The 27,040-nt window shown below is 43.9% G+C and overlaps 1 protein-coding gene across 2 annotated transcripts in view; it reads right to left on the bottom strand.

Moving 5' to 3' along the window:
- abcc3 (ATP-binding cassette, sub-family C (CFTR/MRP), member 3) overlaps window positions 1-27,040 on the bottom strand; it is a 145,882-nt gene that overhangs the window by 22,616 nt on the left and 96,226 nt on the right. Inside the window, exons 16-23 of one of the 2 annotated variants that reach the window (XM_043715185.2) lie at window positions 25,653-25,779; window positions 24,332-24,508; window positions 24,081-24,248; window positions 19,248-19,431; window positions 15,635-15,740; window positions 3,571-3,724; window positions 1,632-1,839; window positions 826-1,136 (exon numbers count right to left, since the gene is read on the bottom strand). In XM_043715185.2, coding sequence (XP_043571120.2) covers window positions 826-1,136; window positions 1,632-1,839; window positions 3,571-3,724; window positions 15,635-15,740; window positions 19,248-19,431; window positions 24,081-24,248; window positions 24,332-24,508; window positions 25,653-25,779 — 1,435 coding nt within the window. The remainder of the gene's footprint in view (window positions 1-825; window positions 1,137-1,631; window positions 1,840-3,570; window positions 3,725-15,634; window positions 15,741-19,247; window positions 19,432-24,080; window positions 24,249-24,331; window positions 24,509-25,652; window positions 25,780-27,040) is intronic. The other variant, XM_043715184.2, reaches the window with a different exon arrangement.

The raw sequence follows: 27,040 nt of genomic DNA on the forward strand, positions 1-27,040 counted from the left end.
ACAAAACTCTCAAATTCTCCAATCCACAATCTCTCAGGGTGCAGCCATGCTAAAGATCACTCACATGGTGATTGCTGGTGAGCCCAAGTTCTGGAGCACTTTTGTCTGACAATAGCTTGTGGGCAGAGAATATGGTGGTGATTACTGTCAAGCGGAATAGCCAGTCTGGAGTACACATGACCCTTGGACCAAGCTGCCTCTCAATGTGGCAAACCAACAGACAACACATGAAATGTCGGCCGCACTAATCCACAGCCTCACACTTTCAACACTTGGAAAGTGATGACAACATTAACACCAGCATGAGTGCTGGCATGGACAGGTTGATTCACAAACACTAACTGCATCAAACCACACAAAATAATCCAACAAAGAACCACAAAGGGAAAAGCAAAGAGGCAAGGGGGAGCCCCAGCGTCAGCCACAGTTTCGGAATTTTAGAACAGCAGTACAGGATAGTATCTCTACTGATATTAATCCCTCTCTCCCTCACACTGTCACTCAGTAACCCCTCTCCCCCACAGTAACCTGTTTTAATGACTGTATCTCTCCTGATATTAATCCCTCTCCCTCACACTGTCACTCAGCAAGCCCTATCCCCACACTGCCCTGCTTTGGTGACTGTATCTCTACTGATGTTAATCCAGCTGGATCATTCCCTACGTTTAAGAACAGGGTGTGTCAAATCGAATTGGAATTTTCTCGACACTTTAAGGGTCTGACAGTGAGACTCCCCCCTTCCAGAAAGAATACATCTGCACCATTCCATCGTCCTTTGCACCGCAGTTTGTCCAGGAGAAAGTGGAGAGGTGTTTTGGGAGGTACCTGTACGAAGAAGTACACAAAAGCCAGTGGCACGATTAGCAGAGTAAACCACGGGGTACTGGCGACTACTACTATCATGGTGGACAGGGAGACGAAAAATGTTGCAAGGAACATCTGGAATGTCAGGGGAATGACTTCATCAATCACGTTAATGTCCTTGCCGAAGCGATTGATGATGCGTCCGATGGGTGTGGTGTCAAAGAATGCCTGTGGTGTGTGTAACTTGTTGTCCAGGAGCCGTGTGTGGAGCTGCCGAGCAGCAGCTAGGCCTCCGAGTGCCAGTGTGAAGGAGGAGATCAGAACTAGGATCCCTGTGATGGAAACATAATGCAGTTCCAGAGTTGAGGTTAGCACATAGATGAGACATTGTACAGTATTCCCAACCCCCTCCCCAACCAGCACCAGTCCAACCCCAACCATCCCAGTACTGTGCATGCAGTTAGTCCCTTCTCCCAAGTGCTGACAATGTCAATTAGATTGGTGAGCAGTGAAGGGATTAATCTGGGCTCAGCTTCATTACTATTCTGTGAAGGTGTACACTTAAACTATAAGCTTCACCAAGAAATTAGGAGAAATGTTTAAATAATTTATTTAGCTCTGAAATCTACAGATTTTTCCAAATTACCACAAGGACCTCTGGACCCCTTCAATAATTGAGAGACAGAATTATTCCTTTTACAGATGCAAACTTCTGATTGGTACAGACCATTCAAGCCCCATCTGCTTCATGGCAGAAATTGTTATTAGTTGCTGATGAACACGCTGCCTCCTGCTGGCTCAGTTTCTAGGTGTAGGATGGGCCTTACCTTGTGTGAAGCCAAGTGCTGCGTACACTCCTACCCGCATATAGGTTTGGTGCTGGGTCCTGTTGAAGGCGGGGTCATTGGTCCAGTCACTTAGCCAGAAGTTGGCACCGATGGCTGCAGCATTTTGGCAGCAGTACAGGAAACAAATCACAACAGAGATGAAGGGACCGACTGCCTTCAGGTATTGCCAGAATACAATCAGTTTAACCTGCCGTCGAAAGACAGGATTCAGTGACTCATCAAATCAATTGCTGTTATTTAGACACATGCCTCACTTTCACCCTGACCCACTTCCTGGCAGTACGGCTGAGCTCAGCAACTCCCAGACTCCATTATCTCAATCCCGACGGCACTGTGCAACTCAGACTCTATGGTATACTGTCACCAATCTCCAGGAAGAATAGGAAATCACAGAGAAGCTGATGGGAAGTAATAAATACCAGCATGGGCCAATTGGGCTGAATGGCCTGTTTATGTGCTGCAATATCACCCAGGAGGAACCAGCCTTGTTACTGACACAGTCTCCTGTTCTAGCCTTCCACTTGGAATAGTGAATGGTGAATATAACCCAAGTGTCAGAAACATTGTGAGTCTGTTGCTGGTATTGTAATTGTAAAGCACACCACTTTTTGTTTCTCTTTACTCTGAATTGTGGCCTAAAATGGGAAAAGATACAGCCACTTTTTAAGATGTCATGGCACCAAGGGAGGGTCTAAGTCACCATGGCACTACAGATGGGCACAGAGTAGGCTTCACCCAGGAAAAAGTGCTGATTGGTTCATGCTGAAGACTTGTGGCCTCCACAACTGGTCCTCAGTGCATGAGCAGGTGGCTCCTGGGCAGGTGGTTAGAGAGTGTATATATAATAGAGGCAGAAGCCTCCAGACTGCTATCTCTTTGTAGTAAAGAAGAAAGCCTGGAAGAAAGTTAACTATTCTCTCCCACCAGTTCTTATAAGCTGTTGCCTCTAACCAGTGACTGAAAGACTGAACAATGAGCATTCCATTTGCCCTCTCTCTATAACAAACTGAAGGTACTTGGAAGAAGCAACTGAGATCAGAAGGATTCAGAAAGCAAAAAAGGTATGCCTCATTGAATCCTGTGGAGAGTGCTATTGAACTGTGTTTCCCCAATGTTTTTTCTCCATTCATAACATGTGTGTGTGTGCCTCTGTATCTGTCTGCATGTAACTATTGGTGTTTAAGAAGGGGTCAGAGTTTCAATAGTAGAATTACATGCTACTCATTCACAATTTTTGTTTGCCTGTGGACAGAATTGAAGTACAGAAATCTGGCCAGAGTTTCTTGTTAACCGGAGTTCTTCAGACATGGAAATTGGAACTTTGATTAAATCTTCAACTTCAGTGACACCCACGAGTAGAGGAACTTGAGTGTAAATGCACTTTCCCCAAGTGGGTCACAGCATGAGAGACAACTAGGGCTAAAATGCCTTTGTTAAACTTTTAGAATTTGAATTCAGTTCTTAAAAACCTGGAAGCAATAGAATACTAGTTCAAGGAAAACTTCTCATGAAGTTGGGAGATTGTCATAAAAACCCAAATGATTATCTGACGCCCTCTAAAAGGAGGGAAATCTGCTGTTCTTACACTGTATGGCCTATGTGCAACTCTGGGCCAGCAGCAATGTCAAGGACTTTAACTGCTCTCGGAAATGACCCAATAAGTCTTTCAGTTGCTAGGACAGTGGGTGGTTCATCCCTACCTTCTTAACGATAATGAGAATTGAGAATAAATGCTGACTTTGCCAATGATCCCTACATCCTGCAGTGAATAAGTGAGTGTCTCAGAGTAAGATACAGGTAAACAGACAAAGGGAAACTTCAGGGAAAGTGCTGGGACCTCAGTGCCACTGTGGGGGGGTGGCATGTGAACACAGCTGCCAAGAGTGACAGAAGTAAGAACTGTGCAGTGTGAACGTACCCTCCCAGTTTCTGCTGTCTCAGCCTGGATTAGGTCCTTTGGTTCATTCTTTGGCTGTGGAACAGTATCTACCACCTTCTTCTTCTCACTCAGTCGCCTCCTTGTGGATTTCCACGTGGATGCCTCACCATCTGATGAGATGACACTGATTTGTCTGAAAGAGGAAGAGCAAATAGCAGAAGGAAAATGTCACCAGGAACCACCATTCAATTCATCAGGGAGGGGGAATAATGCAGATCTCAGCTGGATAAGGTTACAGGGTTTCAGTCCCTAAAGATGACTAATGAACAAGACAGGACTTTAGAAATATTGGTGAAAGTTGTCACAGCCACCATTACTGAGATTAAACTTTAAACTAAATTATCAGCTGCTATGGTGGGATTTGAACCCCTGTCTGCTGAACATTAGTCCGGACCTTTGGATTACTAACCCAGTGACATGACAACTACACCACTGTCTTCCCAAACATGGAAATAAAATACTCCACTGCACTATTTCAAAAAGCGGGGGAGACATCCCATGTCCTGAATAAGTTTATTCCTCATCCAACATTGAAACATAAATTAGCTGGTCACTTTGACATCCCTACAAACACTACATTTGATTGGCCATAAACATAGAAACACGAGGATGGCCTTCAGTCCCTCAATCCTGTCCGAACTTTTAATGAGATCGTGGCTCATCTGAGACCTACTTTTGCCTTATATTTAACAAAAAGAAATGTATTAACTTCAAATTTTGATGATCAGTTGATCCAGCAGGAATTGCCATTTCGGGATGAGTTTAAACTTCTACTGCCCTTTGTCTGAGGAAGTACATCTTAAATTTACCCCTGAAAAGGTCTAGCTCTAATTTTTAGACTCTGCACCCAATCCTGGACTCCCCCCAGTGAACATAGCTTGCATGCTGTCTAAGGCTAGTATGCTTCTTCCGGAGATGGTACTCCCAGTCTCCAGGTGTGGACAGCTGTCACCTTTATCGTTGTGTTCTTGTCTGTTTGATATGAAGCCAGCATTCCACTAGATTTTTTGATTATCTTCTGCTCCCAATCATAATGTTTTGATGATCTAATTACCTGGACCTCCAATCTTTTTGCTCCTTCACTGTTTCTAGTTGTCCGCCATTTAGAAAGCCCCACGTTTTATACTTTTCAGGTTCAAAGTGGATTATCTCATTTCTCTCCATCACAATTTGTCACTTAACCTATTAAGACGTAGGTATAGTGAAATTCATTGCCTGACAAGAATCTAAGGTTATCAGGAGTAGATGGCAATATGGAATTTAAAACAAACAGATCAGCTTTGATCTTACTGAAAGATACACTCGGCTCAAGGGGCTGAATACAGTCTAGATTAGAGTGGTGCTGGAAAAGCGCAACAGGTCAGGCAGCATCCGAGGAGCAGGAAAGTCAACGTTTTGGGCAAAAGCCCTTCATAAAGAATGAGGCTGGGAGCCTCGGGAATGGAGAGATAAATGGGAGTGGGTGGGGCTGGGGGAAGGTAGCTAAGAGTGCAATAGGTGGATGGAGGTGGGGGTAAAGGTGACAGGCAGGAAGGAAGATTGACAGATAGGACAGGTCATGAGGATGGTGCTGAGCTGGAAGGTTGGAACTGGGATAAGGTGGGGGTAGGGAAAATGAGGAAACTGGTGAAGTCCACATTGATGCCCTGAGGTTGAAAAGTTCCGAGGAGGAAGATCAAGCGTGCTTCCTCCAGGTGTCGGGTTATGAGGGAGTGGCAATGGAGGAAGCCCAGGACCACCCACCTCGGCAGAGTGGGAGGAGGAGTTGAAGTGTATGGTCACGGGGTGGTGGGGTTGGTTGGTGTGGGTGTCACGGAGATGTTCTCTGAAGCGCTCTGCGAGTAGGTGTCCTGTCTCCCCAATGTAGAGGAGACCGCAAGGGGCTAAACAGTCTAGTCCTGCTCCTGATTCACTGGTTGTCTATTGTAATTTTAGGCTTCAACACCACCAGTTACAATGCTACCCATCTTGGTTATCAGTAAATTTGGATTAGTAGCTTTCTGTTGTAAAGACCACTCCTTTTTCATTTTAGTTTTGATTATGAACAGAATTAGGAAAAGGACTGTTTTACAACAAAAGACTGAGGAAGGATTTAGAGTACCTTTAAAAGGAAAGTTACTGAAACTCACCATGGGCCACGTTTACACTGTTTCTTTACTGGGCCCAGCACTGGGACCTATACACAGTGAGATTCAACCAGCAACAAGCAGCTGATTGGTTTGTGGCATTATGACCATGGATGCTGGAGGTCATCAGCCTAACAGCAACAACTGATTGGTCCTGGGCAGCTGAATAGCTTGTGGGTGTGGATGATTGAGTGAGAAGCCTATGGACCTCTGGGAAGGGAGCTGGTGTCGCCCTCTTGCTGCCTCCAGTGAAATATTTGAAGCTAAAGAAAGCCAGATATTTGCTTTCTCCTCCCAGCTGCTGGAAGCTGTTCTCTTTAACCAGTAAGTCAGAGACTTCATAATTTGTGAACCAGTCACTTTGTGCTTCCTGGGAGAAAATGAGGACAGCAGATGCTGGAGATCAGAGACCCAGAGTGTAGTGCTAGAAAAGCACAGCCGGTCAGGCAGCATTAGAGGAGCAGGAGAATCGGTGTTTCGGGCATAAGCCCTTCATCAGGAGAATCCACCCCCCGAGACTCCCAGCCTCGTTCCTGATGAAGGGCTTTTGCCGAAACGTCAGTTTTCCTGTTCCTCGGATGCTGCCTGACCTGCTGTACTTTTCCAGCACCACACTCTCTACACTGCTTCCTGTAAAGAAGCAAAAGAATCTGACGAAAGATCAGATAACTGAAGGACTTGTGAAACAAAAGGGATGTCCCATCCAATCCTGGGGACTGGTGAATTGAACAGTTTGCTAGTTCTCTCTCCATTGTAACATTAGTTTTTTTTTTGTCTGTTCTGAAGGGTCACTGGATCCCACGCGTTAACTCAGATTTCTCTCCGCAGATGCTACCAGACCTGTTGAGATTTTCTAGCAATTTCTGTTTTTGTTTCGGATTTCCAGCATCCATAGTTCTTTCAGTTTTTTTGTTTTATGCCTGCCTGTACTTGTCTGTGTGCGTAGGGCAAATGTGGAAGGGGATTAGCGTTTTAATTAGTGGTTAAATGCCAACAGTCCATAGTTATTCACTTGCGGTTAGAATCTATTTAATTGTAATAAAGGAGTAATTTTTTGTGAAGTACTACTCCCTGGTCTGTGCTTTCTGTCAAACTTGATTCTATCAGATGGGTAAATTAGGGACTGTGTAATTTGATACAATTTTCTCAACTTTTTAAAATTCAATTGTGGGACTTGACTTCCAGTGCATGATCCCAGTGAGAAGTGGCACTGTTTCTCAAAATCATTTACTGAATACAGTACACAGGTTAGGCCTCAACACACCTTTGTGAGCCAGCACTGGTCACATCCTGCTAATTAACATACCTGCTCATTATCCCCATCTGGATGACAAAGAGGAACAGGCTCCAAACCAAGTCATTAACTCACTTTCAATTCCACAACCTTCAACTTTAGCTCAGTCTGCCTTGGGGAATTTTATAAAATATCTTCAGTAAGATCTCAGTTATCTGTGAGAATAATAGGGCTGTTATGGTAGAGGATTTTAACTTTCCAAACATAGACTGGGACTGCCATTGTGTTAAGGGTTTAAATGGAGAGGAATTTGTTAAGTGTGTACAAGAAAATTTTCTGATTCAGTATGTGGATGTACCAACTAGAGAAAGGTGCCAAACTTGACCTACTCTTGGGAAATAAGGCAGGGCAGGTGACTGAGGTGTCAATGGGGTACTTTGGGGCCAGTGACCATAGTGATGGAAAAGGATAGACCAGATCTAAAGTTGAAGTTCTAAATTGGAGAAAGGTTAACTTTGAGGGTATTCGGCAAGAACTTTCAAAAGTCTAGATTAGAGTGGTGCTGGAAAAGCACAGCAGGTCAGGCAGCATCCGAGGAGCAGGAAAATCGATGTTTCGGGCAAAAGCCCTTCATCAGGAATAGAACTTTCAAAAGTTGATTGGGGGCAGATGTTCGCAGGTAAAGGGACGGCTGGAAAATGGGAAGTCTTCAGAAATGAGATAATGAGAGTCCAAAGACAGTGTATTCCTGTTAGGGTGAAAGGAAAGGCTGGTAGGTATAGGGAATACTGGATGACTAAAGAAATTGAGAATTTAGTTAAGAAAAAGAAGGAAGCATACATCAGGTATAGAGAGGAGAGATCAAGTGAATCAGACTATAAAAGCAGGAGAAGTATACTTAAGAGGAAAACTGGGAGAGCAAAAAGGGGACACGAGATAGCTTTGGATTCTCCTTAACCTTATTTGCCAAAGGGTTTTTAGAAATACATTGAGGGCAAAAGGGTGACCAGGGAGAGAATAGGGCTCCTCCAAGATCAGCAAGGTAGCCTTTGTGTAGAATAGCAGGAGATGGGGGAGATACTAAACGAGTATTTTACATCAATGTTAACTGTGGAGAAGGACATGGAAGATATAGAATGTAGGGAAATAGATGGTGACATCTTGAAACATGTCCATATTACACAGGAGGAAGTGCTGGAGGTCTTAAAACACAAAGGTGGATAAATCCCCAGGACCTGATCAGGTATACTGTAGAATTCTGTGGGAAGCTAGAGAAGTGATTGTTGGGCCCCTTGCTGAGATATTTGTATCATCGATAGTCACAGGTGAGGTGTCCGAAGACTGGAGGTTGCCTAACGTGGTGCCACTATTTAAGGGGGTAAGGAAAAGCCAGGGAACTATCGACTGATGAACCGGACGTCAGTGGTGGGCAAGTTGGAGGGAATCCTGAGGGACAAGATATATATGTATTTGGAAAGGCAGGGGCTGATTTGGGATAGTCAACATGGCGGCATGGTGGCTCAGTGGCTAGCACTGCTGCCTCACAGCGCCAGAGACCTGGGTTCAATTTCCGCCTCAGGTGACTGTCTGTGTGGAATTTGCACGTTCTCCCAGTGTCTGCGTGGGTTTCCTCCGGGTGCTCCGGTTTTCTTCCACAATCCAAAAATGTGCTGGTTAGGTGAATTGGCCATGCTAAATTGCCCATAGTGTTAGGTGAAGGGGTAAATGTGGGGTAATGGGTCTGGGTGGGTTGCGCTTCGGTGTGGACTTGTTGGGCCGAAGGGCCTGTTTCCATACTGTAAGTAATTAATCTAATCAAAAACATGGATTTGTGTGTGGGAAATCATGTCTCACGAAAGTGATTGAGTTTTTGGAGAAGTAACAAAGAGGATTGGTGAGGGCAGAGCGGTAGACGTGATCTATTTGGACTTCAGTAAGGCATTTGACTAGGTTCCTCAAGGTTAGATCTCATGGAATACAGGGAGAACTAGCCATTTGGGTACAGAACTAGCTTGAAGATAGAAGACAGAGGGTGGTGGTGGAGGGTTGCCTTTCAGACTGGAGGCCTGTGACCAGAGGTGTGCCAGAGGATTGCTTTTTGTCATTTATACAAATGATTTGGATGTGAACATTGGTGTCATTTGCAAACTTATTAACAAAATTGGAGGTGAAGTGGACAGCGAAGGAGGTTACCTCAGAGTACAATGGGATCTGGATCAGATGGGCCAATGAGCTGAGGAGTGACCGATGGAGTTTAATATAGATAAATGCAAGGTGTTGCATTTTGGAAAGGCAAATTAGGACAGGACTTTACACACTTAATGATAAAGTCCTAGGGAGCTTTTTGAACAAAGAGACCTTAGAGTGCAGGTTCCTAGTTCCTTGAAAGTGGAGTCGCAGGCAGTTAGGATAGTGAAGGTGGTGTTTGGTATGCTTTCCTTTATTGGACAGAGCATTGAGTACAGGAGTTGGGAGGTCATGATGCAGCTATACAGGATATTGGTTAGACCACTTTTGGAATAGTGTGCGCATTTCTGGTCTCTCTCTCCTATTGGAAGAATGTTATGAAACTTGAAAGGGTTCAGAAACTATTTACAAGGATGTTACCAGGATTCGAGGGTTTGAACTATAGGGAGAGGTTGAATAGGCTGGGGCTGTTTTCCCTGGAGCACGCAGGCTGAGAGGTGAAAGAACATAGAACATAGAACATAGAAGAATACAGTGCAGTACATGCCCTTCGGCCCTCGATGTTGCGCCGATCCAAGCCCACCTAACTTACACTAGCCCACCATCCTCCATATGCCTATTCAATGCCCGCTTAAATGCCCATAATGAGGGAGAGTCCACACTGTTACTGGCAGGGCATTCCATGAACTCACAACTCGCTGAGTAAAGAACCTACCCCTAACAACTGTCCTATACCTACCACCCTTAATTTAAAGCTATGCCCCCTTGTAATAGCTGACTCCATACGTGGAAAAAGATTCTCACTGTCGACCCTATCTAAACCCCTAATCATCTTGTACACCTCTATCAAGTCACCCCTAAACCTTCTTTTCTCCAATGAAAACAACCCCAAGTGCCTCAGCCTTTCCTCATACGATCTTTCTACCATACCAGGCAACATCCTGGTAAACCTCCTCTGCACCTGTTCCAGTGCCTCCACATCCTTCCTATAGTATGGCGACCAAAACTGCACACAATACTCCAGATGCGGCCGCACCAGAGTCTTATACAACTGCAACATGACCTCAGTACTCCGGAACTCAATTCCTCTACCAATAAAAGCCAGTACGCCATATGCCTTCTTCACCGCACTATTTATCTGGGTGGCAACTTTCAAAGATCTGTGTACATGGACACCAAGATCCCTCTGCTCATCCACACTACCAAGTATCTGACCATTAGCCCAGTACCCCATCTTTTTGTTACTCTTACCAAAGTGAATCACCTCACACTTAGCTACATTGAACTCCATTTGCCACCTTTCTGCCCAGTTCTGCAGCTTATCTATATCCCGCTGTAACCTGCCACATCCTTCCTCACTGTCTACAACTCCTCCGACTTTCATATCATCCGCAAACTTGCTCACCCAACCTTCTAACTCCTCCTCCAGGTCATTTATAAAAATGACAAACAGCAATGGTCCCAAAACAGATCCTTGCGGAACACCGCTAGTGACGGCACTCCAAGATGAACCTTTGCCATCAACTACTAGGCAAAGGGTCTGTTTCTGTGCTGTACATCTCTAAGACCATATAAATAACATCCACAGAAACCCCCGTCCACCACTTAAGTCATCTCTTCAAAAAATTAAATTGCATTTGTCAAGCATGACATCGCTATTATTAGCTAAAAATAACAGTGTACAGTCACCCTATCCTTGAATTCTAGATTTTAGTACTTTCCTAACAAAAGATGTTTGGCTAACCAGCATACCACTCCTTGGTTTCCTTATTTCAACTTCCTTTAACAGCAGGTTGATGAGCAGAATTTGGCTGTAAATTACTTTGTAAGTTTTAGAGACTGAAGTACTTTCTTTTAACTGTAGATTCCCTCCAGCTGATCAGAGTTGGGAAACACCTATCGTTTCCTGGCTGTGGGGCCTCTTGTGGTGCAGTGGTAGTGTCCCAACATCTGACCCAGGAGGCCCGGGTTCAAGCCCGACTGCTCCAGAGGTGTGTAACAACATCTCTGAATAGGTTTATTAGAAAACCATCTCCTTTTCTGGCTTTGACAGCTGTCTATCTCATGGACCAGGTTCCCTCCTGGTATTGAGCAGGGTGAAAAATCAATACAATCTCCAAAACCCTGAGCCAGTCAGACTACAGCCCAATGTATTTCAGTCTTTAATATGTTCTCAATCCAAGATAGATTCCTCCGTTAGTCTGAGAACATATCAGGTCTAAAATTGGAGGCCTTTGGTTACGTGCATCATGTACAGAGGCTACAAAACAGTCAACAAGTCCCAGAGAATAGAATTCAAATGTGTGGACATTTTTAATTGACCTAAAACTAACTGCCTTAGTTGTCCGTACCCAGTCTGGCTTTGTGTGATTCCAATTCCAAATCAAAATGATTGATTCTTAAACTAACTTTTATCAGGTGGAATTTGAATTTAAATTAGAAACAAATTGGTGATAGTAACCATCAAACTATAATCTGAAAAAGAGACATACCAGTCTCAAATGTTAACTCTGTTCTCTCTCCACAGATGCTGCCAGACTTGCTGACTTTAGACAATAGACAATAGGTGCAGGAGTAGGCCATTCAGCCCTTCGAGCCTGCACCGCCATTCAATATAATCATGGCTGATCATTCCTAATCAGTATCCTGTTCCTGCCTTATCTCCATAACCCTTGATTCCACTATCTTTGAGAGCTCTATCCAACTCCTTCTTAAATGAATCCAGAGAATGGGCCTCCACTACCCTCTGGGGCAGAGCATTCCACACACCCACCACTCTCTGGGTGAAGAAGTTTCTCCTGAGCTCTGTCCCAAATGGTCTACCCCGTATTTTTAAGCTGTGTCCTCTGGTTCGGCACTCACCCATCAGTGGAAATATGTTTCCTACTGCCAGAGTGTCCATTCTTTCATAATCTTATACGTCTCAATCAGATCCCCTCTCAATCTTCGAAACTCAAGGGTATACAAGTCCAGTCGCTTCAGTCTTTCAGTGTAAGGTAATCCTGCCATTCCAGGAATTGACCTTGTGAACCTACGCTGCACTCCCTCAATAGCCAGAATGTCTTTTCTCAAATTTGGAGACCAGAACTGCACACAGTACTCCAGGTGTGGTCTCACCAGGGCCCTGTACAGCTGCATAAGCACCTCTTTGCTTCTATACTCAATTCCTCTTGTTATGAAGACCAGCATGCTATTAGCCTTCTTCACTACCTGCTGCACCTGCACGCTTGCCCTCATTGACTGGGGTACAAGAACACCCAGATCTCTCTGTACTGCCCCTTTACATAAATTGATTCCATTGAGGTAGTAGTCTGCCTTCCTGTTCCTGCCACCAAAGTGGATAACCATACATTTATCCACATTAAACTGCATCTGCCATGCATCTGCCCACTCACCTAACTTGTCCAGGTCACCCTGTAATCTCCTAATATCCTCATCACTTTTCACCCTGCCACCCAGCTTTGTATCATCAGCAAATTTGCTAATGTTATTGCTGATACCATCTTCTATATCATTAACATATATTGTAAAAAGCTGTGGTCCCAGCACGGATCCCTGCGGTACCCCACTGGTCACTGCCTGCCATTCCGAAATGGAGCCATTTATCACTACCCTTTGTTTCCTATTAGCCAACCAATTTTCAATCCAATTTAGTACTTTGCCCCCAATACCATGCACCCTAATTTTACTCACTAACCTCCTGTGTGGGACTTTATCAAAAGCTTTCTGAAAGTCCAGGTACACTACATCTACTGGATTTCCCTCGTCCAACTTCATAGTTACATCCTCAAAAAATTCAAGAAGATTAGTCAAGCATGATTTCCCCTTCATAAATCCATGCTGACTCTGTCCTATCCTGTTACTACTATCCAGATGTGCAGTAATTTCATCCTTTATAATAGACTCCAGCATCTTTCCCACCACTGAGGTCAGACTAACTGGTCTATAATTACCTGCTTTCTCTCACCCACCTTTCTTAAAAAGTGGTATAACATTAGCCACCCTCCAATCCTCAGGAACTGACCCCGAATCTATTGAACTCTAGAAAATAATCACCAACGCATCCACGATTTCCCGAGCCACCTCCTTCAGTACCCTGGGATGCAGACCATCAGGCCCCGGAGACTTACCAACCTTCAGACCTAACAGCCTCTCCAACACCAAATCCTGGCAAATATAAATTCCCTTAAGTTCAGGTCCTTCAGCCACTGTTACCTCAGGGAGATTGCTTGTGTCTTCCCAAGTGAACACAGATCTGAAGTACCCATTTAATTCCTCTGCCATTTCTTTGTTCCTAATAATATATTCCCCTGTTTCTGTCTTCAAGGGCCCAATTTTTGTCCTAACCATTTTTTTGCCTTGCACATACCTAAAAAAGCTTTTACTATCCTCCTTAATATTCTTGGCCAGTTTACCTTCGTACCTCATTTTTCCTCTGTGTATTTCCTTCTTAGTAATCCTCTGTTGCTCTTTAAAAGCTTCCCAGTCCTCAGTTTTCCCACTTATCTTAGCTATGTTATACTTTTTCTCTTTTAACTTTATATGTTTCTTTACTTCCCTCGTCAGCCACGGCCGCCCATGCCTCCTCCTGGGATCTTTCTTCCTTTTAGGAATGAACTGATCCTGCAACTTCTGCATTATACACAGAAATATCCGCCATTGTTCCTCCACGGTCATCCCTGCTAAGGTATTGCACCATTGAACTTTGGCCAGCTCCTCCCTCATAGCTCCATAATTCCCTTTATTCAACAGAAGTACTATCACTTCCGACTGTACCCTCTCCCTCTCAAATTGCAGATTGAAGCTTATTGTATTATGGTCACTACTTCCCAATGGCTCCTTCACTTCGAGGTCTCTGACCAATTCTGGTTCGTTACACAATACCAGATCCAGAATTGCCTTCTCCCTGGTCGGCTCCAGCACCAGCTGCTCTAAGAATCCATCTCTGAGGCACTCCACAAAGTCTCTTTCTTGTGGCCCAATACCATCCTGATTCTCCCACTCTACCTGAATGTTAAAATCCCCCATAACAACTGTAGTGACATCTTTGCGACAGGCCAATTTCAGCTCCTTATTTAACTTACATCCGACATCCAGACTACTGTTTGGGGGCCTGTAGATAACTCCCAAGAGGGTCTTTTTACCCTTAGAATTTCTCAGCTCTATCCACACTGACTCTACATCCCCTGACTCTAGGCCCCCCGCACAAGGACTGAATATCGTCCCTTACCAACAAGGCCACCCCACCCCCTCTGCCCGTCAGTCTGTCCTTACGATAACACGTGTATCCTTGAATATTCATTTCCCAGGCCCTGTCCACTTGAAGCCACGTCTCAGTTATCCCCACAATATCGTATCTGCCAATTTCCAAAAGAGCCTCAAGCTCATCCATCTTATGTCTAATGCTTCGTGCATTCATGTATAGTATTTTTAATTTGTTACTGCTCTCACCCTTCCCATCAACCCTTATCAACACTTATCAACTTTCTCCAGCATTCTGTGTTTACAAAACAATCATCGAATGTGATAAAAACTCACTGGGTTCACTAACATCCTTGAGGGAAGGAAACTGACGTCCTTACCCAATCTGACCTACAAGTGACTCCAGACCCACAGCAATGTAGTTAACTCTGAACTGACCCCTGAATTGGCTGAGTGAGACATTCAAGAAAAAAAAGTTAAAAATCACAACACCAGGTTATAGTCCAACAGGTTTATTTAGAGGCACTAGCTTTCAAAGCGCTGTTTCTTCATCAGGCAGTTGTCAAGGAAAGATAGGGATGGACAATAAATGCTATCAGTGATGCTCCCATCCCATAAGGGAATAAAATAAATAAAACAGCTCACCACTATCTTTATCAGCACAGACAGCAAATTCCCACCTTCTCAATGATCCCCACATCATTTGCAGAGATTACAATTTATAAATATTATTGTGTAAGACATATTCCCAAGAGCAATACAAAACCAAGTATGTCCCCAAGCTACAGGAGGAGACATTTGGTCAGGTGACCAAAAGCTTGTCAAAGAGGTAAATATTAATGAGTGTTTTAAATGAGGAAAGTGACCTGGAGAAGTGGAGAGAATACCATATAGTAAAATGACCAGACTCACTGAAGTCAACTTCAAAGCTTACAATATATAGATCTGAACTTATAGCTGAGTTACTGATCCAACTCTGTCATTACACTATCATACACTGCTGATCAGAGTTAGTGAAGAGATCAGGAATAGCAGACTTACTGCTGCACATCCCAATAACTGGACATTGCTTTTCTTGTTGGAGCTCCCTCTGGCTGAGGTTAACTCATTTAACACAGAACACATCAGACATGGGATCACCCTGCCTGCGTGTGTCTGAGCACCATACCGACAGATCTTGCAGCAAGTAAGCCACCTGTGGGAGCTCTGGAACAAGCTTTAAGAACCTCCAGACATCACTGATCTGTACAGCTCTGGGTTAATGGATAAAATGATAACAGAACTCTGCACATACCTCATGAACTGTTTCCGTGCCTCTGCTGCTGGGGGCTCATTGTCACCCAAGTCAATGTGGTTACTGAGGGTATCCTCCCCAAGAAATTCCTCCTCTTCATCGAGTACTGAGAAACAACAAGAAAGGAGTTCATAACAATCCAGAGTTAGACCATGCTGGTCTGTGCGAGGGCTACACTCAAAACAGAACCCACCCAGAAGCCTGGAACAATGGCCATGGAAAATCCTGCTGCAGACCACTTTGCTGTTGGCTGGCCAGCTGATTCCAAATGAATGACAGAACTGATTTCATAAACAATTTTATTGGGAGCTAAACTTAGACTGTATGGGGCAGGATAGTGGCAGAGACAATGATTCCCAGGAAAAGTCCCAGATCATAGAACATTCCCTGCAGAACCAGCTGGCAACACCTGCTTCTTCACTAGCATTCACTCAGCTCAGATAGCAAGAAATAGAGAAGAAGTGAGAGACAGATGGATAGAGCTAACTCCCTGATTCATGCCTTGGTGTTAAGTGACCTGCTCATCAACAGAATGCTCATCATCATCAGCAGTCAAGATTTCATGAATGGTTTCTCTTTAATCACAATTGGCTCTTTATCCTCTGGATTAACAGTTTACTTTTTAATTTTGCAATCCTGGTGGGAAGTCTCACCTACACAAAGCAAGTATCAGGAATCTAACTCCAACTCCAGCACTTGCCAGGGTTCAAGACCTACCATTTGGTACAGTGATCTTGTTTACCAAAGGGCCCCAGAGCCCAAAAGCTCTCTCTGAACTAATGCTGTGGAAATGTTCATCAATGCAAAGATCAATCCAGCTTAGCGATCAGCACCAAGTTCACCTAGTCTACACAGAAACCTAGTTCAGTTCCTTGCTTGAACTTGCATGTGCTATATGTGACTGGTCTGTTATATTGCCTTGTTTCTGTAAGATTGCATGCATATGTCCACCTGTGTAATTGAGGGGGAATGCTGGCCTGGGCCTAATAACTTAAGTAGGAGATAGCAGTGGGAAGCTGTGCGTGGAGTCTGAGGAGATAGGAGAAGTGCGAAATGAGTATTTTTCATCAGTGTTCACACTGGAAAAAGACAAAGACAATGTTGTTGAGGAGGATACTACGATACAGGCAACTAGACTACAAGGGGGTGCTAGCAATTCTGGAAAGTGTGAAAATAGATAAGTCCCCTGGGCCGGATGGGATTTATCCCAGGATTCTCTGGGAAGCCTTTGGCTCGGATCTTCATGTTGTCATTATCTACAGGAACAGTGCCAGAAGACTGGGGGATAGCAAATGTTGTTCCCTTGTTCAAGGAGGGGAGTAGGGACAACCCTGATAAATACAGACCAGTGAGCCTTACTTCGGTTGTGGGTAAAGCGTTGGAAAGGATTGTAAGAGACAGAACTTATAGTCATTTAGAAAGGATTATGTTGATTAGGGATAGTCAACATGGTTTTGTGAAGAGTAGGTCATACCTCACAAACCTGGAGTTCTGGGAGATGGTGGATGAGGGTAAAGTAGTTGATGTAGTGTATGTGGATTTCAGTAAGGCATTTGACAAGGTTCCCTACAGTAGGCTATTGCACAAAATATGGAGGCATGGGATTGAGGGGGATTTAGCATTTGGATCAGAGATTGGCTAGCTGGAAGAAGACAGAGGGTGGTGGTTGATGGGAAATGTTCATCCTGGAGTTCAGTTACTAGTGATGTACCGCAAGGATGTGTTTTGGGGCCACTGTTTGTCATTTTTATAAATGACCTAGTGAGGGCATAGAAGTATGGGTTAGTAAATTTGCAGATGACACTAAGGTTAATAAAATTGAGAATAGTGACAAAGGATGTTGCAGGTTACAGAGGACATAGATAAGCTGCAGAGCTGGGCTGAGCTGAGAGGTAGCAAATGGAGTTTAGTGCGAAAAAGTGTGAGGTGATTCACTTTGGAAGAGCAACAGAAATAAAGAGTTCTGGGCTAATGGTAAGATTCTTGGTACTGTATATGAACAGAGAGATCTCTGTGTCTATGTACATAGATCGCTGGAAATGGTCACCCAGGTTGATAGGGTTATTAAGAAGGCATATGGCATGTTAGCTTTTATTGGTAGAGGGATTGAGTTTTTGAATCGGTGAGGTCAAATTGCAGCTGTACAAAACTCTGGTGTGGCCGCGCTTGGAGTACTGCATATCCGATCACCGCATTATAGAAAGAATGTGGAAGCTTTGGAAAGAGTTCAGAGTAGATTTACCAGGATATTGCTTGGTATGGAGGGAAAGTCTTATGAGGAAAGGCCAAGGACTTGAGGCTGTTTTCATCAGAGGAGGAGGTTGAGAGGTGACTTAATTGAGACATATAAGATAAATCAGAGGGTTAGATAGGGTGGACAGTGAGGGCCTTTTTCCTCAAATGGTGATGGCTAGCATGAGGGGACATAGCTTTAAATTGAGGGGTGATAGATATAGGACAGATGTTAGAGGTAGTTTCTTTACTCAGTAGAAGAGGCGTGGATCGCACTGCCTGCAATATAGAAACTCGCCAACTTTAAGGGTATTTAAATGTTCATTGGGTAGGCAAATGGATGAGAATGGAATAGCGTAGGCTTCAGATTGGTTCCACAGGTAGGCGCAACATTGAGGGTTGAAGGGCCTGTACTGTGCTGTAATGTTCTATGTTCTATGAGTTGCATAGTCACAAACTTACCATCTGGAAGATTGTCTGCAGCATGAGTGTGGGTTTTGGAGAGATTAGAGGGAAAAAAGAAAAAGGTACAAAAGTGAACATGTTATAACCTGCAAGAGCTGGAATTCAGCATGCTTGCTGTCTGTCTTTCTGCTCTCAATAACATTGCATGGTAAGATGGAACTGGCATACACCAGCCCCACCCTCTGTGCTTCACAAACTCTGGGTTAACATCCTTTTGATCAATTGTGCTTCCCCCTCCTCTCCTCTTTCTTTCTCTTCCCCTTTTAATGCTTGAATATTACAGTGCAGGAGACCGTTCAGTACATAAATCTTCTCCTCCAGCTTTGCAAGATCTAATTAGCCCCATCTGAATTTTTCCCATAGCCTGACAGTATCTTCCTTTTTAAGCATTCATCAAGTTCCACTTTTGATAGTTCCTGTTGAATATGCGTCTATTGCTCTGAGGCACTGTACTCAAGGTTCGTGTGTAATAAATATTCTCAACTTTCCCCTAGATTTTCTGTGGCCTTGGTTACCAACATTTCAAATCACCGAGAACAGTTTAGTTTTATTTACTTTATCAAAAGCACTATACAATTTTGAATATCTCTATCAAATCTCCTTTAATCTTCTCTACTCCAGAGAATAATCGCAGTTGTTCTGTTATTCCCTGCACCCTAAAAGCAGAATGAGATCTAACCAAATATTTTATGAAGTTTCAGCACAATTTCCTTGTGTTGGGTAATCTATTCTCTCGAAGAAACCCAGAATTTTGGTTTTAATTGGATTAACAGCTTCCTGGACTCATTCCATCACCTTCAAAAATGACCCACCAGTTAACGCTTTGTTAAAATACTGCAGGTGTTAGCGCCTAACAGTCATGTGACAGTTTTCCAATTACCTTGGGCCTCTGCCCCCAGCCCAAAACTCCTCCTACCTGTTGGCTCATCCTCCTCCAAGTCATCTCGCTGGGCATAGTTTCGTAGGAATTCTGCAAAGGCTCCGTTCTGGTTCTGCAGCTCCTGATATGATCCCATCTCGGAGATTCTGCCGTTCACCAACACCACAATCTGATCCACTTGAGGCAGGAAGCTGATTCCATGTGTCACAAGTACTCGAGTCTGCAAAGGCAAAATAAAACCGACAAGAGATCAAAGGCTGCAGCACAAATCACACTGTGAAGAGAGCAGATAAAACTATTCAGTACCCAGTCCTCACTCTCACAACAGCGGGAACAGGAGGGAATCATGATGGCCTAAGCAGACGAATATTCAACACGATCACCAGCTCCTCCCCCCCACCCTTCTTCAAATTCATTTATTCACTGGTTTCATCAAGAACCAGTTTTGGAAAAAAACAAATATTAACTCAAATATGTCACCACAGAGATATTCTGTATTTCCATATCAAGTTATATAACCTAACACAGTAATACATTCAGCTGCGTGGCTGACTGCACCATTCAGTTAGATTTGATCATTGTTTATTCAGGGTAAAGGTCACTCACAGTGTAAATTACAGAAACATGGAAGACAGGAGCAGGAGGCGGCCATTGGGCTCTTTGAGCCTGCTCCACCATTCAATGTAATCATGGCTGATCATCCAACTCATCCTGCTGTTCCTGCTTTCTCAAAGGGGATCATACCATTTGATCCCTTTAGCCCTAAAAACTACATCTTAGTTTCAAACATTCTATGCTTTGATCGCAGCCTCTTTTGGTGGGAGTGAATTCCACAGGCTCACCACTCTCTGGGTGCAGCCATTTCAGATCTCAGTCCGTATTCTCACATCTTAACACCTACTTCTGGACTCCCTGGTCATTGGGAACATCCATCCTGTGCATATCCTGTCTACTCCTGTTCGAACTTTATAAGTTTGTAAGACATGCCTCCTCATTCTTCCAAACTCCAGTGAAGTTTTTATTTATTTGAAGATGTGGGTATTGCTGGTTAGGCCACCATTTTATTGCCCATCCATAACTACCCAGAGACAGTTAAGAGTAAAATCACATTGCTGTGGGTTTGGAATCACATGTAGGTAGACCAGGTAAGGATGGGAGTTTCCCTTCCCTCGTCCCAACTGATCCAGACTGCCATCCCATGAAGTAGTTTGGGAAAGCTTTGTTCTTTTCCCTCCATAACCGGAATATCCTTCCTCAAATAAAGAGGCCAAAACTGCACGGACTACTCCCCGAGCCCTGTACAGCTGCATTAAGAAATCCCTCTCCTGTACGTGAATCCTCACTAGGGTGGTCCACATGCAGTTTGCTGCCTTCACCACCTGCTGTACCTGCATTGCTTACCTCAGTGACCGGTATACGAGAACACCCAGGTCCTGTTAACCTCCTCTTTTCCCAATTTATCACCATTCAGATCATAATCTGCCTTCCTGCTTTGGCTTCCAAAATGGGTAACCTCAGATTTATCCACATTATGCATCATCTGCCCACTTAGTTTGTCCAAATCCCACTGTAACATCTCTGTATCCTCCTCACAGCTCACCCTCCCACCCAGCTTTGTGTCATCTGCAAACTTGGAGATATTACATTTTGTTCCACCATCGAAATGATTAATTATTGTGAAAAGCTGGGGTCCTGGCACTCATCCCTGCGGTACCCCACAAGTCACTTACTACCTGTTACTCAGAAAAACAGCCAGCGACCCTTGCTCTTTGCTTTCTGTCTGCCAACCAGTTTCTATCCATGTCACTACTCCACCCCAATGCCACGTGCTTACATTTTAAATAGCAATCTCTTCTGTGAGACCCTATTGAAAACCTTCTGAAAGTTCAACTAAACCACATCCACTGGCTCTCCCTTATCAACGCTACTAGTTTCACATCCTTGAAAAATTCCAATAGATTTCTCAAGTGTACTTTCCCTTTTGTATATCCATGCCGACTGTCTGATCTTGTCACTGTTTTCCAAGTGCTCGGTTATTAAGTCTTTTATAATGGACTCTCGCATTTCCCCAACTTCTGATATCAGACTGACCAGTTAGAATTCCCTTTTTCTCTCTACCTCCCTGTGAAAGTACAGAGGTTACATTAGCTACCCTCCAATCCATAGGAACTGTAACAGAGGCTACAGAATCTTAGTAGATGACCACCAAAACATAAACTCTTTCTAGGGCCACTTCCTCAAGTACTATGGGACAGAAATGACCAGGAGCACATTACTGCAGAGGCTGGAATCTGTACTGAAAACAGCAAATGCTGGAAATCACAGTGGGTCAGACAGCATCTACGGAGAGAAAGCAAGCTAAATATTTGAGTCTAAATGACTCTTTATCAGAGCTCAAACGATCAGGCCCTAGGGATTTATCTGCCTTCAATCCCACCAATCTCCTGAATGGTATTGATTTCCTTCAGTTCCTACCTTTCATGAGATCCTGTGCTCCCTAACATTTTTGGGATGTTATTTATGTCTTCCTTTGTGAAGGCAGAACCATAGTATGTATTTAATTGGTCTGCCATCACTTGTTCCGTTTCTGACTGTGAAAGGACCTACATTTGTCTTCATTCATCTTTTGCTCTTCACATATCTATACAGGTTTGTTTTTACAATCAGCTTGCATGTTCCCTGCACACTTTCACACTATTTTGCACTCTTTAATCCCTCCGTCTTCCTTTGCTGAAATCCAAACTTCTCCCACTCCTCAGATCTGCTGCTTGCTTTGGACAATTTGTATGCCCCTTCCTTCAATCTAATACTATTTCTAATGTTCCTTGTTAGCCATAGCCAGCCACCCTTTTCTGTTTTACTTATGCACCAGGCAGGAAGGAACAACTGTTGCAGTTCATCCACGCTCTCTTTAAATGTTCGCTATTATCTTTCAACAGTTATCCATTTAAGCTACATCCCCAATCAGAATCAACTCACACCTCATACCACCAGTTCCTTTATTCGGTTCAGTCTCCGAATCAACGGTATCACTTTCCAGCTAACTGAAGAATTTTATCATATTATGGTCACTGTTCACAAGGAAACAGCCTTTCCTGATGAAGTGCTTATGCCCGAAACATTGATTCTCCTGCCCCTCGGATGCTGCTTGACCTGCTGTGCTTTTCCAGCACCACACTTTGACTGACTCTCCAGCATCTGCAGTCCTCACTGTCTTTTAGTTGCTATTCCCAAGGGGCCTTGCATAGCTAGTTTGCCAATTATTTCTCTCATTACACAGCACTAAGATGGCCTGTTCCAAAGTTGGTTTCTCATTGCATTGATCCAGAAATCCATCCTATATACACTCCTGAAATCCTCTTCTACAGCTTTGTTACTAATTTGATTTGCCCAATCTACATGCAGATTAAAGTGACCCATAATATTATAGATATTCCTGTAGTGTTTGTATTCTAATTTCCTGTTTAATGCCTTCCTCAGCATTAGCACTAAAGGTTGAGGCTCTGTATACGACTCCACTATTGTTTTCTGTCACTTGGGGTTTCTAAACTTTACCTGTCCAGATTTCATTCACCAGAGTTCTTAAATTAGAGAGGTTACATTAGCTACTCTCCAATCCATAGGAACTGTACCAGAGGCTACAGAATCATGGTAGATGACCACCAAAATGCACACTCTTCTAGGGCTACTTAAGTACTCTGGGATAGAAATGATCAGGAGCAAATGACTGCAGATGCTGGAATCTGTACTGAAAACAACATGGATGCTGCCTGACCTGCTGAGATTTCCAGCATTTGGACACTAAGCAAGCTAACGTTTTGAGTCCAGATGACTCTTTCTCAGAGCTCATAAATGGTCAGGCCTGGGGATTTCTCTGCCTTCAATCCCACCAGTTTCCTGAATGAGTCTTCCTCACTATGTTAAATTCTTCTTTGGCTAGGAAGATGCCCTATCTCTTTTTTGTCTGTCCTTCCAAAATTCTGAATGAAACTGGATATTCAGTTCCCTTTTCCTAGGCACATTCCCGTGACCCTAATTATATCGTATCTATTTAAATCTGCATAATTAATTCATCCACTTCATGAATGCTCTGTGCATTGAGACACAAGGTCATAATAAGTGTCTCTTTAACATTCGAGACCCGTTCACATTATTTTGGACTGCAGTTCTGTTTGATAATTGCCCTTCAATTCTCTATCACTTTTCTTACATTTCAAATTGTCTTTTGCCCTTGTTTCCATCTCTCTGCATAGGATCCCATTCCCCCTGCTATTTTAGTTTAAAGGCTCCTAACTATTCCAGCAAATATTCCCCTGGGGTCATCAGTACTGGTCTTGCCCTAAATATAATATAAGAAGCTAGGGACCAAGTTTGAAAAGTAGGGCCTTAAAAGCAATCTCAGGATTGCTACCAGTGCCACAGATGTATCAGATGAATATGTGGCTGGGGGGGGATGGTGCGAGGGGGGAGGATTTCAGAATGCTGGGCCTTTGGGACTGGTTCTGAGAGAGTTGGGACTCCAGAATGTCCTACAGCTGCTCCAAGACATCCTTGGCCTTGGCATCCAGGAGGCAACAGATCATCCTGGAGTCTCCTTTGCGGCAATGGAAGTGCTTATCTAGTCCTTCCACTATTACTATAGCTTTCCTAACACCTATCCCTTCTCTCTTCTGTTGCAGAGGTGCAATGAATTTGGCTTTGCTGCTTTCCTGGGAGGCCATCTCCCTGCACAGCAGCATCAAAAGCTGTTTTGCAGGAGAATGGCCACAGGGGACTCCTGTACTTCCTTCCTAACTGTATAGACTCTGTTTATTCAAGAGAAGAGTCATTCACCATGTGACTACACAGGGTTGGTGATAGATATTTTACCTTTCCCTTCAACACTCCTTCTGGGCCAATGACTTTATCGAAAATGTGTTTAGCCACATGTGCATCCACAGCTGAAAGGGGGTCATCCAGGAGGTACACATCCATGTCGCTGTACACAGCTCGTGCCAGACTCACCCGCTGTTTCTGCCCTCCGGACAGATTTATTCCCTGTAAAAGGAGCATTAGATAGTCAGTGTAAAGCCCTAGTTCAGAGACTGATGGAGAAGGTAGATGTGAGTGAAGACACTTACTTTTTCACCAATCTCAGTCTGGTCTCCACCAGGAAGTACACTCAGGTCAGTGATGAGCGCACAGGCTTCCAGAACCTGTTGGTACTTCTGTTCACTAAGGAGCTCTCCAAAGATAATGTTGTCTTTCAAGGAGGCATTCCGAATCCAGGCCTGCTGAGGAACGTAGGCAACAGATCCCTGCCAGTTAAAAGGAAAATACTTATGTATGAATAACTGCAGTCTTCACAAATGAACCTTTCATTTTTAAAATTAGCACTCACATTATCACCCAAAACCATTGTCTATTTGATGGTTGCCACTTACATCTGAAGTATTCAGAATTTAAGCAGAAAGAGCTAGATGCACTCACTATTTCATACCACCCTTACGCTGTAATAAATGCAAATCATAAATAAATAAGAACATGCCGAAAAGCTCAGTGCATCAGCTCCAAACATATGTGACTCACTGATTTCTGATCAGAATCGCTGCCCCCATTTTTGCTGCTGTTAACCCATCATTGTCACTGAAATCTGCTCTAGACTCATTAATCAAGAATAGAGGAGCAGTAGGCCATTCAGTCCATCAAATCTGTTTCACCATGCAATCCAGCCATGGCTGATCATTTACTTTAATGCATTTACTCCACACTTTCCATATTCCTTTGACAGATTTCTGAATACCAATCTCTACCTTAAACAGACCCAAAGGCTCAGCTTCCACACTTTCGGGGACCTTCCAAATATTCATAATCCTCAAACTGAAAATATATTCTTCTCATTTTGATCCCAAGTGGCACCACTCTCACCTTTAAGTTGAGCCCCTGGTTTTAAACGCCTCAACAAGGGCAATCAGCTTCACTGGATCCACCCTGTCTCTGCAATTAACTACTTTGTAAGTTTCATTGAGATCATCTCCCATTTCTTGAAAGTGTAGAGAATACAGTTTCCCCAGTCTCTCCTCATAAAACAGTCTTAGCAGCCCCAGGACAAATCTGATGAACTTTCTTTGCACTCACTCTACAGCAATAATATCCTTCCTGAGGTCAGGGGTTTAAACGTGTGTACTCAACGTGTGGTCTAATCAACTAAAGCAGGACTTTGTTACTCCTGTCCTCAAATCCTCTTGTGGTAAAGACTAACATATCATTAGCCTTCCTCATTCCCTTTATTTGCCCCATTAGTAATTGCATTACCACTTCTTCAGATATTTAATCCATCACTTCTTACTGGAGTTGATCAATCAACATTACACAGAGCTGTGCCCATGAGTGCCTGACTGCGATTTTAACCATACACGTCCATCCGCCCCGAGGAATGGGTCAGAGAGTGGGGGTACTCACATGGATTGCCACGCTGCCCTCCAGCTTCTCCATTTCTCCCAGAAGAGCGGAGATGAGTGAGGATTTGCCACATCCAACATGACCAACCACTGCCACCAGGGAGCCTTGTGGCACCATCAGACTGATCCTGGATTAAACAAACAAGAAAAGGACAATTTGCAGGTTTCACCTTTCAGAATCAGAGGTTCCAAGGCAGCACAGAGACCCAGGTAGCTGGATCACCACAGCGAGAGAGACTTCAACCCCAGGGCATCAATGTGGACTTCAACAGTTTCCTCATTTCCCCTTCCCCAACCTCACTCCAGTTCCAAACCTCCAGCTCAGCACTGTCCCCATGACTTGTCCTACCTGCCTATCTTCTTTCCACATATCCACTCCACCCTCCCCCCGCCCCCGACCTATCACCTTCATCCCCTTCCCCACTCTATGCTACTTTCTCCCCACCCCCACCCTCCTCTAGCTTATCTCTCCTCACTTCAGGCTCTCTGCCTTTATTCCTGATGAAGGGCTTTTGCCCGAAACGTCGATTTCGCTGCTCTTCGGATGCTGCCTGAACTGCTGTGCTCTTCCAGCACCACTGATCCAGAATCTGGTTACCAGCATCTGCAGTCATTGTTTTTACCTAGATCTATTGGTCAGTCAGAAAGCAACACAACAGGATTTAAACTCAAGGTTTCAATTAAGGGACAGACATAGAACATAGAAAAATACAGCGCAGTACAGGCCCTTTGGCCTTCGATGTTGCGCTGATCCAAGCCCACCTAACCTACACTAGCCCACTATCCTCCATATGCCTATCCAATGCCCGTTTAAATGCCCATAAAGAGGGAGAGTCCACCACTGCTACTGGCAGGGCTTTCCATGAACTCACGACTCGCTGAGTAAAGAATCTACCCCTAACATCTGTCCTATACCTACCACCCCTTAATTTAAAGCTATGAAAGGAGGAAAGGAATCTCTCAGGGAACTTTGAGCAAGGATGAGTTAGGTTAACTCTGTCTTTTACTTGCACCTCAGGGTCAGAGCTTCAAGTCCAATTGCAGAATTTGGAGCATGTTCCTATCAGACATTCCTATTGAAGTGTGCCAAAATGTCAGTGTTTATGGATCACTGCACCGCTGCAGGCTAAAATGTGCTCAAATTCAGCTGTTCTTTCTTTGAAAACAAATCTATAATTGCATTAGAAGCAGTCAGAGAAGGCTAACTTGGCTTGTTCCTGGACTGAAGCATTTGAGAAGAGACTGAACACACTTGACCTGTATTCAGTGGAGCCCAGAAAACTGAGATGTGACTTTATTGAAACATACAAGATCTTGGAGCAATGATAAGGTGGATAGTCAAAGGATGTTTCCTCATCCTGAGGTACAGCAGAACTGGGGAACACTGTT

This window comes from Chiloscyllium plagiosum, unplaced genomic scaffold, assembly GCF_037043375.1.
Source record: "Chiloscyllium plagiosum isolate Xiang-an unplaced genomic scaffold, Cpla_swu_hap1 HiC_scaffold_25, whole genome shotgun sequence".
NCBI lineage: Eukaryota > Metazoa > Chordata > Chondrichthyes > Orectolobiformes > Hemiscylliidae > Chiloscyllium > Chiloscyllium plagiosum.